Source organism: Drosophila subpulchrella, chromosome X (genome assembly GCF_014743375.2).
Source record: "Drosophila subpulchrella strain 33 F10 #4 breed RU33 chromosome X, RU_Dsub_v1.1 Primary Assembly, whole genome shotgun sequence".
In the NCBI taxonomy this organism is placed as follows: domain Eukaryota; kingdom Metazoa; phylum Arthropoda; class Insecta; order Diptera; family Drosophilidae; genus Drosophila; species Drosophila subpulchrella.
In genome coordinates, this window is record NC_050613.1 from 21,111,029 (window position 1) to 21,125,998 (window position 14,970).

At 40.0% G+C, this 14,970-nt stretch overlaps 2 protein-coding genes across 2 annotated transcripts in view; one reads left to right on the forward strand and one right to left on the reverse strand.

Annotated features, from left to right (window-relative positions):
• Positions 1–2,188: 2,188 nt before the first annotated feature.
• On the forward strand, positions 2,189–3,073 carry LOC119557344 (YTH domain-containing protein 1-like). The gene is made up of 2 exons (XM_037870081.1): positions 2,189–2,259; positions 2,323–3,073. The coding sequence occupies exon 2, from the start codon at positions 2,376–2,378 to the stop codon at positions 2,913–2,915; it is 540 nt and encodes a 179-aa protein (XP_037726009.1). The 5' UTR covers positions 2,189–2,259; positions 2,323–2,375; the 3' UTR covers positions 2,916–3,073.
• Positions 3,074–6,353: 3,280 nt separating this feature from the next.
• The window catches only part of LOC119557594, a 46,351-nt gene continuing 37,734 nt past the window's right edge, over positions 6,354–14,970 (reverse strand). Inside the window, exons 3-7 of the mRNA XM_037870396.1 lie at positions 11,086–11,142; positions 10,828–11,025; positions 9,903–10,096; positions 9,551–9,647; positions 6,354–8,037 (exon numbers count right to left, since the gene is read on the reverse strand). Of these exons, the coding sequence (XP_037726324.1) occupies positions 7,880–8,037; positions 9,551–9,647; positions 9,903–10,096; positions 10,828–11,025; positions 11,086–11,142 (704 nt within the window). The 3' untranslated portion in view covers positions 6,354–7,879. The remainder of the gene's footprint in view (positions 8,038–9,550; positions 9,648–9,902; positions 10,097–10,827; positions 11,026–11,085; positions 11,143–14,970) is intronic.

Below are 14,970 nucleotides of genomic sequence, written 5' to 3' on the forward strand. Positions count from 1 at the left end.
TGCTCCGAAAACAATTCACACCAGCTGGCGCATATCTCACAATTTTATGACCTTGGGCAACATCTACTGTTTAAACCTTTTCTTGTTTTCTTGGGTTTTGGTTCATATTTTTGTTGCCAATCTGTATGAGGGGGCGCCTTTTGGGGTTCTGCTTTTTGCTGTTTGCTGACCGTTTTATGGCTTCAACGGCTTGCTGCCTTTTTGAGTTTCTGGACAATTTGCTGTCAGCACATGGATATGAATGGCTGCAGGGCTGGCAGAACTTGGATCTCTTTTGGCTCGGGAACGCACTCATTATCGGTCATTTTATTTTCACGCATTGTTCGCACCAACAATGGCTGCCGAACAACAAAGGGGATGCCCCCCGAAAATGCGAAAAACTTGATGAGGCTGCGTGTCCTTTTGATTATACCATGCCAATCTTCTTCTTTTCCCAGTGTTTCGTCATTATGGCCAGTCGTAAACATTGATGACAGTGGGGCTGCACTCGGGTAACGCCCACCTTTCCGCCTCCTTGCGCCAGCCGCCCCTGATTGATTCACGGCGCTTGTGGCGCACTGTTTTCTCCGATTTAAAATGACTAAGAAGATGTTTTATGGCCGCCTGGGCAGACAACTTAGTTCCTCTCGCAATAATAAAGTGGCCTGACCATGAAAGTGGCCGAACGGGGGTCACACTGTCAAAGGAATCCCCCTCCGAAATCCCCCCCTTGCCCTGGGTCCCGGCAATCGCCATCATTAATCAAACTGGCAACAGTAAGCCCTCACATTTCCCAACCCTCGTCAGCGGAGGCTTCTCGCTTTCGCTCCTTATTGCATTTGTCACCACAGCATGGATGCACTAGGAGACAAAAGTATGGCTACATTTTAGAACGCTTTTAGCTGTAACTAACAACGTTTGCTAGTGATCTCATATTCGGAAAAATACATTTTTTGATCATGTTTTGCGAAATATGGTCAAAAACTAAAATGCTAAGGCTTGAATGCCATTTGACAGGGAATTTAATAACGAGCTAAATATAAACATATGTTTGGATTTGGTTAAAAACTGCTGTTTTAAGGATTGGTAAGGTAATTACACTTATTTGATAAAGATTGTCTTAAAATTCTAATATTTGATCCAATAAATATTTTCTCTCAGTGCTGCCAAACGTCTCGGAATAGTGAGAACCCGCACACATTTTGCTGGCGAAGCGGGGGAGTCCCATTTCCAGTCACAACTTAATTAGCAGCCACAGTCTGGCGCTTTCTTGGCCTGGTCAAAAGACAGGGAAACTGATTAACTAGTGGCTTCCGGTCCGAATGCAGCTGCATATGCAGTTACGATTAATCATACTGGGCTAAAATGTGGGTGGCTGAGAGCAGAACCTTTGTGTTTTGGTAATCAAATTTCATGTTTGCTAGCACTTGACGTACGCCACTTGGAGGGCATCTAGTTGCCTATCTACTGACTATCGTTCATGCAGCTGGCGGAGCATAAAGACGAAGGCCACCCACCAGTTGGACCACAATTTAGCAGGGAAGCGACAGAGGGAAACTTAGTCTCGTTTTTAGTGGTTTTATTTCGTTATGGTAGCAAAAGAACTGAGTTTTTAGAGCGAAAACATGGTTTTTCAATCGTAATTTAGGCAAATCAAGGCGTGAAGCTATAAGACCGACTGTTTTGAGCAGCTTGCAACATATGCTAACGATCCCCACCACATTTAGGAAAATTGATTTTTTGACCAAATTTTTAATTTTTCGGGGTTACATCATGTTTTTTTGCGAAAAATGGCAAAAATAAAAATTTTCCAGGTTGGTATGCCATTGGATTGGAAATAAAGCCACTAGCTCTACGAGGTATCACATTCCTCATTCTGACCATTATTTGCAATATGACATCCAAAACACTGACTTTTTTAGGGCGAAAAATGGGCTCCAGATTTTAGTCAAAAGAACTCGTTTTTTTCGCGGTTTTTCATAACTTAGGCAAATCAAGACGTACAGCAAAAAAAAATGACTGTCTTTAGCAGTTTACGACCTGGGCTAGCAATCTCCACCACTTTTCCGTGAAATATATTTTGTTTGCCTACTTTTGCAATCTTATAATACAAATTGAAATAAAATATATTACAAAATCGTAGTAAGCCCTTAAAAGTCCCTGGTAGTAATGAGCATTTGAAACTAGATCGAAGTAACCTCTCTGGATTCCTGTCAGGCTGGAGAAGCCAGACTGGTTTTATAATCAGTATTTTTTTAGCAGCTTTAGGACACACATCAGGTAAAAACAAGTAAAAAAGTCGGTAGCAAACTGAAATTTCTAATACTTTTTTTTATCTCGAAGTTTTTCTTTGAATTCACCAAATTTTATTAGACGTAACCAACACAACATTTGAAATGGGGAGAGCTCTTCCAATAGCAAAGAAGACCGTTCAGAGGGACAGGCGCAGCCGAAGAGAGAAGCCTGTTCCGAAAATCGTACATCGTGGCAAACCCATTGAGATTATAAAGAGAAAGATCCGTGAAATCCGACGCATTCTCGATGCGAATTGCATTGATCGCATTCTATATGGCTCCAGCAATCCCGTCTTTATAAGCACAGATTTTCCGTACAGTTCTTACATTCGCGCTAAATTCTTTTGCCCGTCCTGCAAACCCGATTGTAATGATTGTAATAATTATAATGCAGATGAGAATGAGTATCACGATCGGAACGCGGAGATGAATGTTGAGTGGAATCAGGATGTGGAGATGTGGGATGATGAGTATGCCAATCAGGATGTGGAGATGTATGATGTTGAGAATGACGATCACGATCAGGGTGAGGCTGTCGATGAGGATGAGGATGAGTCGGAGGAGCAGGAAGATGAAGATGAGGAAGATGAAGATGAGGAGGAGGAGGAGGAGGAGGAAGAGGAGGAGGAGGAGGATGCTTAAATTTAAGTTCTATAAATTTAAACCGAGTAACCCACACAACTGGTACAACTGGACTCGTAGTCTTTTGACCGTGATGTGGACCCGATAAGTGTAAAAGTTCAAAATTCTATTGTGTTTTATAAAATATATTTTGGAGCCCGATTTAATTAGCAATCGTACAAATTAATTGTCCTGTCCTTAAATCTAGGTTGTAAAAAAAGTGCGAATTTTTGTAAAATCGTACGTATGCGATGGCCACTGCTGGATTTGATAGTTATTATTAGGAGACGTAGAGCGGATTTGTTAATCAAAAAATCGTTTATTATCGCAATCGTAAATTTTTTATATTTTGACGTCTATCTCAAAAGTTTAAAACCAATTAGGGTAGTAAAATAAAATGCATTAGAGGGCGAAAATCCTGCACGACAGACGATGCTTTTTTGGACCATCTAAAATTCTTATTTACGTTTATGGCCGCCGGCATCAAAATAAAACTGCAGCAATTAAAGTGATCGCTCATGTGGGAGTCGCTGGAAAAGTCAGAAAAAGTCGGGGGAAAGCTAGTGCTGGCACTGAAAATTTTATGCGGCTGCCGAGGGACAAAAGGAAAAATGAGGAAATGGCAATGGCAATGGCAATGGCAACTGAGGAAAGGGGAAAGCGGGGAAAGGAATTGCAAGTGCGCAATAGCAGTGTGTTCCATGTGTCCTGTGTGTCCTTGCAACAGAACGAAGACGCCGCCAAGAGTTGGGGGCGCAGAAGGCATCCGGCGCTTGTGCCCACAACAATTGCTGACGTGTGGATGCTGGCTCTGAAATGCCATCTAAATGTCTCTCAGTGGACAAATCAAAGATAACGAAGAAAGAGCGCCAAATTGAAAAGCAAAAACATCACGATGCGTTTTAGGAAAGGCTATAAACCTCATACTAAAACGACTGGATTTATATTTTTCCAAAAAAGGTCTGTAATTTTTACAAAACCATAGACAATACTCATAAAATTTGATTGGTAAACATTTATGTTGTTGAAATTTATTCATTTATGTATACCTTCTATCTATTTTTAAAAATCATCCGCTGCAGAAAACACAAACTTATCTTTGCTACAGTATCCTTCTTATAAAGTTGATGTCCCTGGCTTTAAAATATCAAAGGCAATTAAGTGCTGGCCTGACCCACAAGTCCATAAATCTGAAACGACCCCTGAAAGAAAGACAGAAAAAAAGAAAACATTATACTAAGCGTTTTTGATTAGCCACTTGTGCTTAATTTTCACGCAGCCTCCACGGCCATGTCAATCAATCTTTGACACACAATTGGCCGAGATTTGCATGGCCTCGTTGGCCATTTTGCATTTGCTCCCTGGGTCCTGTCCCCAAATGGTTTCCTCAGAATGGATGTGGTCGTGTGCCCGAAATTAATTCACATTGTCATGCAGATTCCGCTCCCTTCGCCTTTGTCATCGTTAAACGTTTTGCAGATTAGGCTCTAGTCGAATGTTCATAATTTTGGCCAAATTGTGAGTGTGGTAACAATGTTCATGGCATTTTTATGGGGTGGTCCTGCTTTTTTATGCGCTGACACCGCTGAAATTCTTGTTAAATAAGCAATATACTTGCATTGCGTTTATGATATTAGCACTTTTTATTAATTGTTTTTCATATTTTAGTAAGTACAGGGAGTATTATTTTTAGTATCTTTTAAGTATCTTAACTATTACTCACAGAAACTTAAGTCGTAGATGATGGGCTACAATAAACACAAATTTTCAGCTTTATGTTTATTTTTAACTGCCACAACTTGTCGAACCTTCGATTGTAGCAGCTAAATAAAACACTTGCTTCTTTTTTTGGTCAAGTCAAATGGTGTAAGATCCCCATTTTCCAGTAAAATGGCCACAATCTATGAAACCCCTCCCAAAAAGTGTCGTTTGGTTTTCTGGCAAGCTGCAGATTCTGGCCCGAAAAGGGGGTGGTGGTGTTTGATTTGTGACCCGCGGCGGCGACAAGGTCGTTCTTCTCCTCTTTCCCTTGCTGCACTTAAAGTTCCAACCAGTGATGACACAATTGCCTACTTGAAAACGGCCGAGTTCATAAAGTCAAAAAATTATAAGTACACTAGAAGCTTTAAAAGGCTTTAAGTTATTTGTTTGGTAAATTTCTAATAACTTTAAAGCTACAACACAGAAAAAAATAAGTTGGAATCAAAGTAATGTTTGCAAATTTATAAGATATCATATTCCTTTGATATTAAGGAATGGTACATAAAAAGAATTCTGCCGTTCTCATCTGAGTTGAAAATGTTCTTAAAAATAGAACGAAATTTTTAAAGTTGAAAATGTTTTCATTGTCCTTGAATCAAGTTAAAATGGCGTTATTTACATTGTATATGTTAACAACTAAACTATTAGTCCGGTCAGTTATACTTATCAAAAAGTTGTTAAATAAACGTAATTTAACTTTTCTTTTCTCACCATTTCGTTATAATATTCAGAACATTGATACCAAAATGTACTTACACGGTTTTTAAGAACGAATGTTCTCAATTCAAGAACAATGTACTTGAATATTTCCCTCTGTGTAGCTCTTGAATTTCCTCACTTTAAAAACTATCTCAAATCGAAAAAGAAAGAAAAGTGCGAGATAGCGTTTAAAACTACACTGGGTAAAATCGAGACAGCGACTCTTCGAAACTCTCTGAGATAGAAACAGCTAGCAAAACTCCAGATGGGGAATATATCTAGAAATTTCAGATTTTTATCAAAATGATCATGTTGATCATCTTAAATTTACATTTATATTTTAGCTAAGATTATTTTGAAAGGAAATTAAAAGATTTTTTTTAAAATGAGCTTAGAAATTAATTCTCTTCGCAATTAAAAAACTTTCAAAACATGGAAAAAATTGTTTCTGTTTGATTTGGTCAAGCGCAGCTCTGGTGCCATCATAAATCGCCTGCACTTGAACCCGATGGCCGAGATGGCCAGACATGAACTGCCTTCCGTTTATTGGCCCCACCACCACGCTTCCCTTTTGGCCATTTACGCGTCTTTTTCTGGAAATCTTGTCAAATGTGTTTATGGCCAAGAGCCCCCCTTCGGAATCCCACCAAAAAGCAAGCCAAACCAATCGAACTGCCGTCGTGCGACGACATCTGTGAAATGTTGCCCGTTTATGGGAACCCAGCGTGGGGTGACCCCAATTTACTTCGGCCAAATCCGAGTTATTAGAAGTCGAAAGCAAATAGCTTTATACTTTATTGCACGCCCACACACCATAAACACTTTAGTCGAAACATTAAAAAGAACATCTGCCCGTTAAGTGGGTCCTAACTCAATTCGGCCTTATAAACATGGCAGTCAGTCAAAGTCAAAGGGTCGAACTTAATCGAATTTAAATTTTCTTTTATCTTTAATCCCTGAAACTAAAAAAGGTCCCCACAAAAACACTTGCTTCGCTTCAAATATAATTTTTAATCGAATTCATCAAAATGTATATAATTGTTTTTGGTTTTATACATACATGTATATATATTATATGTATACATAGTTTAGTTTTTTGATATATTACACAAGTGTATATATAATTGGTTTTGCTCAGGCCTTGTAAATATTGTAAACAAGTTAATTAAACATTTATATTCAACAATTCGTTTTTCTTTTGTTTTCTGAGTTGTGAGGAAAACGGTCTGACTGTGTGAGTTATCGTTAAGTTTAGGTTATATTTCTTTAGTTTTGGTAAAGTGTACATTGATCCACATATTTGCCACTAGACTTTTTTGGTATAGACTTACACACATCCGTAGTTATCTTAGGTCTAAAGTATAATTCTCAGCTTTGGTTTAGTTTACTTCGATCTGGATGGGTTTTTGGTTTTGCAGGTCCCCAGGAGACCCAAGGAATTTAAAGCTTTCGTTAGTTAGTTGTTCATTTTCCACACCGTTCTAATATTGTTCATCCCCTACCCTCGTTTTCCGCTCCATCTGCATACAATTTCCAAAATTTTCTTGTTTTGTTGGTCGAAATTACTTAAGTTACGATACATTTAAAAGTGCAATACAGAGGTGCTGAGAAAACATGTAGATTCTGGAACTTTGGTCAAGCTTGGAGTTGTATGCTGATCGGGTTTTGAGCTTTGGGCTTACAAACTAAAGAGTTTCGCGGATACATTTATTTACTTTACGTGTATACATATGTTTATTTAACAATTTGCTCTGGCATCCAATATTGTGTAGTAGGAGAAACACTCTAGAAGAATCGGGTTAGGTATAGACTACGTTGAGTAACACTGGATAGGGCTAAAAATACGCTAGGATAGATACTTCTACATATTTTCGGTATATTTAGCTGATAATTTTGTGTGTTAGGTGGTCCTAAATAAAATTGACTCAAATTGACTCTGTGCCAGCACAGAAATAAATATGTGTGCGACAGAGATAGTTAGGAAATGGCATAGAGTTTGTTGTGAGTGCTAAGTATAAGTATTTGCGAATATTGGACAGTGCTATTCCACCTATCATTCCTTGCTCCCTCAATTGCAGACACCCGAATATAAAAGAAAAACCGCATTTTTACTACCACTCAATCCATTCTCTTCTAGTGCTTAAAATATTTTTTGGAAAATGGGAAAAATTGTATAGCCTGCTTTTAGGCACGCGGACTAGCGCTTTCAAAACGTTCAAATAGGAATTTCTCTAGCAATTTATAATTTATATTTTAGACCTCAGAAATCGGTAAGGACTTAAAAGCAATTGAGAAGGCGCTTAAAAGTATGCTGTGAAAAGTTAAACGAAAGGAAATATTTTGTGGCATACACTTGGGCGCCTTACCAGGTGATTTCAGACCATTTGGGACTTGCGTGCCCCCTCCGACGATATTTCGTTTAAAACACTCGAAGAACATGGACCTCACACGCGCACTCACACCTCGACGACTTACACACTGACTGGCTCCCATAGAAACCTAACCATGGGACTCCCCCTGGAGTTCTACACCTGCTCGGCGCTCTCGTCCAGAACCATGGAGTGCAGGTCCATCGCCGACCGGGTCTTCCTCGGGGGCCTCGGCATAAGGTAGTGACTGGTGGTGGCACCCACGAACACCGAGTTCTGGCGGGGACGCGACGCGGAAACATGCGAGGCGTAGCCTGGAAACAGACGAATTAATGGATAATGGTTCAGTTACGGGATGAATTAGTGGTAGGGGGTCACACAATCAGCAGGGCATGAATTTCAAGCGAGGCGGGAAGTTCCTCTATAAGAGTTTGACGGCCTAGGCTCTACCCATGGGTATTTAATGTACAATTCTACTCACTATACTAATGGAACTGTTTGGTGCAAAGTAGTTTTAATTGATGTGCAATCTATTTTCCATTTGCAAAATCCCAAATTGATGGACAGCATGTGTGGCTTGTTCGGTTCAATTTATTCGTAATTTGTAGGTCACCACCATCCTTCACAGTTCGTGTCACGTGCTGCTCGCTGCCTTTTGCCCCTGGCCTTCTGCGATTGGGGAATCCCCTCGAGCGGCGCTGTCCTGACTCAACTTAATAGACTTTCCGCTACGGAACCGAGGTCTCAACTCAGCATTTCCACCGCCTCGCCCCCTGCAGATTTGCCCCATCACCATTTCATGCACTAAAAGAAATTAGTTTCAAGGTATATTTCTTCCTAGTTGAAGTTAAATCATTTTGAAATTTTGTACCTTCCAAAGCCTAATAAGAATGTATAGTTTTTGTTCCAGAAATATTTTATTATTTATTCCGCACTAATTGATATACACTTTCTACTACTAAAATTTCTCTTTGTGCACACTTTCTCTTGCATGTTTTTTATGTGCGTATCTTAATCACGGGCCGCTTGTCTTCCTGTCCGTGAGTTCCCTGCATTTCCACGAGATTTAATTGCTCAGCTCTGTGGGATGTGGATGTGAATCTGTATCTGAATCTGGAGGAGATGAGGGTGTGGAGCGCAAAAAATCCCCAGCCATTAGGGGCATTAAAATTGTATTGTTATTTGCTTTCACTTGCGCTCCGCTGCCTTCGCTCAGCGGGCAACTTAATTGTCTGGCAACTCATTAAAAAAAACGTCCTAGTATCGAGATGCTAAAGAGGCGGTAAAGTGACTACAACTAAATGCTGTATTTACCAGCTGGTGGGGGCGTGGCATTAATGAACGCTTCGAATGGCGCACATTACGCATAAGTATTTCGACTTTGTTGGGTAGTGAGGGTCGTGAGGGATTACTACGAAAGCTGGAGGGGATTGGCAGTGAGAACAGATGTCTGCATATGTTAACCAGTTCATTAAATTCAAGTGCGACTAAGCTGTGCCATATGGTATTCGAGTGGGGAATGAATTTGATTTCATATTACCCCAAACTAAAACATAACTATATATGAACCATTCTACTCTAAAAATGTCTTTGCCTTTTCTATCACTTTTTTTTCCCCAAAAATATCTTTACATAAAATACATTTTGCACCACTGTGCCGCTCTTGGCGACGCACAAAAGTATGCAGTACAAGTTGCGGATACTTTGAGCTCGATGGATGTTCGATTTTAATTGCATTCGGGGTGGATTCTAGGGGGTTCATTGGCGGGTGGTATGGGGGGTGGTGCTGAAGGGGTGGGCGTATAAAAGGCAAAATGACGTACGTACCCTTGGCATACATGTTGGGATTATAGGCCGCAAATTGACACGTCGGCATATTCAGATTGTGCACCATGCCCATCGACATTCGCGACACGGAGGAGCGCTGAAAAAGTAACATATATAAATAAGTAACGAATGTTAAAAATAAATAATTTTCATAAAATGCATAAAACTATATGGTGAAATTGCTAGATATATTGTATACCTCTTCCAGAGGTGTCTAAAAGTATGCTTCAATATATTTTTTCTATATTCCAGATAAGTTGAAGCATACTTTAAGACACCATTTAAAATTCCTATAGAAATGCTGCGGAATCTCAGAATGAGTTGGCTTGCTAAACCAAAATCTTGAGCTCACCTGGTGCGTGGTGACTGCATCCAAATCGACCAGCGGACAGGAACTGCGGTGCTGCTGCTGGAACTTGGGCTGATACGGCTCCAGCATCCGGATCTTGCCCCATCGGTTGAAGAAGAGCATGATGGCCCCCACCCAGAGCACCAGGACCAGGCCCACAATCAGCACCTCCTCGGTGCGCACAATGATCTTGGGTCCTGCAAGATTACGGCCAAATGCAATTTGTTTATTTGTCTTCGATGTAAGCAGACGACTTCAACCTTTCGCCATAAACATTATGGATTTGTTTGGATTGTAAACTGGTCGCACGTACCGCACGTAAATAACTCAAGAGTCAGGCTCGAATTCAATTATCGGCGACGTGAAATCTCGGCGATAAACAAATGGATTGTGACTGCGATTGGTTAGGGAAATGGGATTTGGCAATGGGATTTATTAAGCAGCCGAATCGGCATCTTTAGCCCGGCCAAAGCCAGCCAGGGGATTTATATCCAGGTGTTTTCGAATTGCGCGAGTGCCAGGAAAATTCAATATATTTCCAAAGGGGATGTACAAACGGCTGTATGTGTAGCATATCCTTGGAAAATTATTATTCCGCGAGTGGAAACACCACTAATCTATGCTCATTTGAAATTGGTTATTACCAAATTACGAGGGATTTGTTTTAACCATGGGAATAACAGTTTATTTAATGGCATATGCACCAGATACCATAAATCTGTCAAGGTGGATAAAATTTAAAAAATAGTTTCGAATTGTTTGACAGCTTTTGTTCCTAACTCTACCAACTTGGCATCTAAAACTTTTTAGCGGCACTAAAAATACTAAAAACTTTCTACCGCACTCAAAATATGATGACTTGGCTTAAATAGAGTATTCCTAAATGATTTTTTCCCAACAAAATTCTACAAAGAGGCATAGAACCCACCTGTTTCCACGGTGGTGGCATTGGAGGCCCCTGTTGTGGCACCTGTTGTGAATCCCTCCTGGTCCTCCTGGCTGCCCAGTTCCCCGATATAATCCTCGCTGCCATTCGAGGAGGCCGAGGACGAGGAGGGCGGCGAAATGGGAGCGGTTTGTTCGACCTCGACTAGGAAATTGGTGCCCCGCCATCCAGAGCCCCATTCTGTGGGTATTCAAGGCAATATATTATATACAAATCAGTCACTTTCCATCCCTAACTCACCTTCAGACAGACTTGCTGTAGTGGTTACCTCCTCGGCAAAAACCTCCAGATGCACAACTGCAATGAGATAAAAGGAGGACCAGCATTAGAACCATTTTATATTTAATCATAAATCAGGCAAACCAGTTGTAAGCTAGCCCAACTAATTCCATTATTATATTATCACTTAAATTGCTTTCCCATTTCAACAGATTTTGTAAACTTTAAAGAAAATCAACAAAGAAACTTGATACAAGAAGGAGAAGCATTTCAAAGTCAACTTGTGTTTGTGTGGCAAGTGGCAGCTCGGAAAATATTATCCTACGCGTTCTCGGAAAAGCGGACATCGCCAAGGAAATGTGCTTGGAAAATGCAATAAACACTCTGCAAACAGATTTGATGGCCGAGGAATTATGCCAAGTTTTGCACTTGAAAATTCCCTCCATTATGCAATCGTGGAGCACTTAAAGGATCGTATATGGCCATGCTTATTCCCAGATGATTGCTTAGAAGGGCCGAAGTGGGCTTGGTGGTTCGAGGTCAGTGGTGTTGGGGGGTGTAATGTTCGTGTGGGGGTGTCAAGGATGAAGTTTTCCAGACGCTGACGTCGAAGAAAGTTTGACTAAAGTGCTGCGACTGCGTTTCTCACCCGAGCATATGCAAATGTGGGGTGGAAAAGGTCTGGGCAGCCACCTCCACATCCTGCACCCACATCCATCTCACACCCAAGACGAGCTAACTTTCCTTAGTTATTTAGTGCATTAAAAGTTCGCTAAAAAAGTGGGGATCGCAGGCGAGAACCTTGACGTTGAAGTGTGTGTCTGGGTATTGCGATGATAAATGTGCCAAAAAGGGACCGGGCTCCAAATGAATGCTGGAAGCAAACCAAGAACCACCCGACCAAGAACCACAACAACCACACAGACCATCACTAAGCCTGCGAACAGGTGGGGTCCTCGACCACCTTTGAAATCCAACTGAAAGTGCTGATGATACAGTTAAAATGTATATCTTATAGTTTTACCAATCAGTGTTTTATAACTTCAAAGAACTCTTGATTTTAATAGATTCCAGAAAATTTAAAAGGCTTTATAAAAGGAAATTTAAAAATAATCCAAGACTTCCTTATTAGATACTTATAATTTGTAATGTGCCTAACATTTATTTGAAATCCAAAAAAAAAAACCAATATATTTTTTGGTTAAAAAGGACTTTTGATAGGTGTCATATATTTTAAAGGGTTTATACTTAAAGGAAACTTAGAAAGGCCACATTATACTTCCTTTTTAAATTTTATTAGTTGTAATGTGCCTAAAATTTGTATTTAATCAAAGTAAACCAAACTGTTTTTTGGTCAAAAACGTAATCTTAAATAAATATAATAAAATATATTGTTTCATAATTATTTTCCTGTGTAGCCAGTGAGAGCAAAAATAAGTGCCATGAAACAGGGGGAATGGAATGGGTCATTAGGTCGGGCAGTCAGCCTTTTAGGCAAACGACCTTGAAAGTGTTTAGCGCCCAGCTGACAGCACCACCCCACCCCCTTTGGAGCCTGGGAGCTGGTCCACCCTTGAACTATTTATTTAGTTGCTTCATTTGCCTAATTTGCTTAATTACATGTGTTCGACGAGATGGGCCCAAATCTATGCCCGAAATGAGCTAATTAACATGCGCAAATTATACGCAATTCCCACAGGGATAAGTACAAAGGATGTGCCATAAAATGAGGGGATTTTCCGGCGAAGCGAGCGGGGAAAAGCAACCTTACTATCTGCAGAATTTCCCCGTAATTTATGAATGAAAAGCGAGGGAGAAAGGAAAAAAAAAACAGACACTGTAATGAACTGGGAAAGTGTAATAAAAATCATATTAGGTGGAGAGCGAGGGAAAAGGGTGAAGTGCAAGACCGGATGGGAAAATCGCTGCAGGTAAGCCCAATCTGAATTTATCTTCCTCTCTCAATTTTCTTCGCTTTCCCTTGCTTTTCCTCAGTTTGTGTGTGTGTGTGTGTGTGTCACCAGCTTGGAATTGGCCATTAAATGCTCATTAGAGTAAACAAACAACCCACAATAACAACGGCGGAATGCAATTTTAATAATCAGTAGCCGAGGCACAAAGACCAGAATAAGATACACAAGACCAAGGATGCGAAGGACGAGAAAGGACTCAGCCAGTCGGCAATTAACAAAAATATTTTGCGCAATTTGTGACTCACCAACTGGTTTTCTAGTTGTTTCCAGTTAGGCGGATGAGCAATGTGTCTGGAGCCAATTAAATATGGAACCATTCTTGAGGAGGAGAAACACTGTTTGCATATACTGAGCAAGACAGCCGGATGGATGAATTTAATTAATTTAACACAGCATTCGAAAGACGATATTAATGCGTTTGATAAATAAACCAGAGCTCAGGGACGAGACACACTATACAGATTCAGCAGAAATAACCCTGTCAGTGTCATTCATTTAATTAGCATTAATTTCTGAATATCCAAATATTGCATTTATATGACTCACTGGTCATGGACATAAAATTACCAGTATGTTCACAGCATTTACTGAATGTATATGACAAATAATCTCCAAAGATAATGCAAGCTATATAGTTCAGCAAAATATAATCCTGGCAGTAATCATTTAATTAACAGAATATTCCATGTACATAAATAATGCAATTTTATCAATAAGAAACTGGTTAGAAAAATGTTAATAAATCCTTTTTAATAAGAAATAAAATACTAACGAAGTAGATTTAACCAAGATATTTAAGACTGCTAAGACTGTTTTAAATACCTGGAAACCTAGATTAACAGGTTTCGAGGAAAACTAAATTAAACTACCTTAATTTACTAAGTTCAACTTGCTTATATCAAATGCCCAGGATGACTTGCTTTTACCAGATTTGCCAATATTAAAATGGTTCTTAATTCCATTTTTACTGAGAATCTATTCCCGTTTATTAAAACGACATTCCTCAAAATCCTTGGGCATTATTTTAGGCAATATCAAATTGTTCGCCCGCAGCTGCTGCCAAGCCCAACAGCTTGTGCCAAAATCTGAACTGAGGAATATTATGATTTATCTGCACATGAGTCGCATCAACAGCTCGTGGACTTTGGGTAGATGCAAATGCAAACGCAACCGAATCAGCCAACGTTTTCCCAATAAACTTTGTCAAAAACGGCACAGCGAAAAAAAAGGAAACCGGATTACGAATGTAAATAAACATCAAGCGGAGAAAAACTCCATAAGCCGTTCAATAATTCATAAGAAAAACACAGACAGACACAATGGGTGGGAGTGCACGGAGAGAAAAGAGGGGCAGGAATGCTCAGGACGACAGTCATAACACAAACACAATTATAAGTGGGGGAATGCTATTGATTTTCCTCGATTATGGGCGGCCCAAGATGTCTGCCTCACGTTGTAAGTTCCCTGGTTTCCGATTTTTCGTTTTTCCGAGTACCCGAGAAAACCGAAATCAAAGGGGCGGCACTGGGCGCAGGGGGAGTGGCAGGTGTGCCGACCAAAGCCGCTTACCTATATGCCAGAAACTCAAATGAATTCGACTCAATTCAACGTGACGCATGCAAAGGCTTCGGAGGGGCCAACGAGGAAAGAATTTCCCAGGAAAGGTGCCCCCAGGAATCAAATCCCCTTATTACCTCAAAAAAGTCTTGAAAAATCGTCCTTTTTACTGAAAAAATCCGCCTAAAGCAGTCAAAAAACATATTATTCCTAAGAGGAATACATTTTCAGAAAGCTTATAGATTTATTTTCTTCTCTCTTTTTTTATTCAAATATATTGTATTAATAAAATATCATATTTTTATTATATTTACAATTTATTTTCAATAAATCTTCATGGAACAGCCTACAATTGTGGTATTTCCAGAGAGGAACG

Bases quoted from the DNA above. Each gene is read 5' to 3' on its own strand.
- LOC119557344 (XM_037870081.1), top strand. From the start codon at position 2,376: ATGGGGAGAGCTCTTCCAATAGCAAAGAAGACCGTTCAGAGGGACAGG.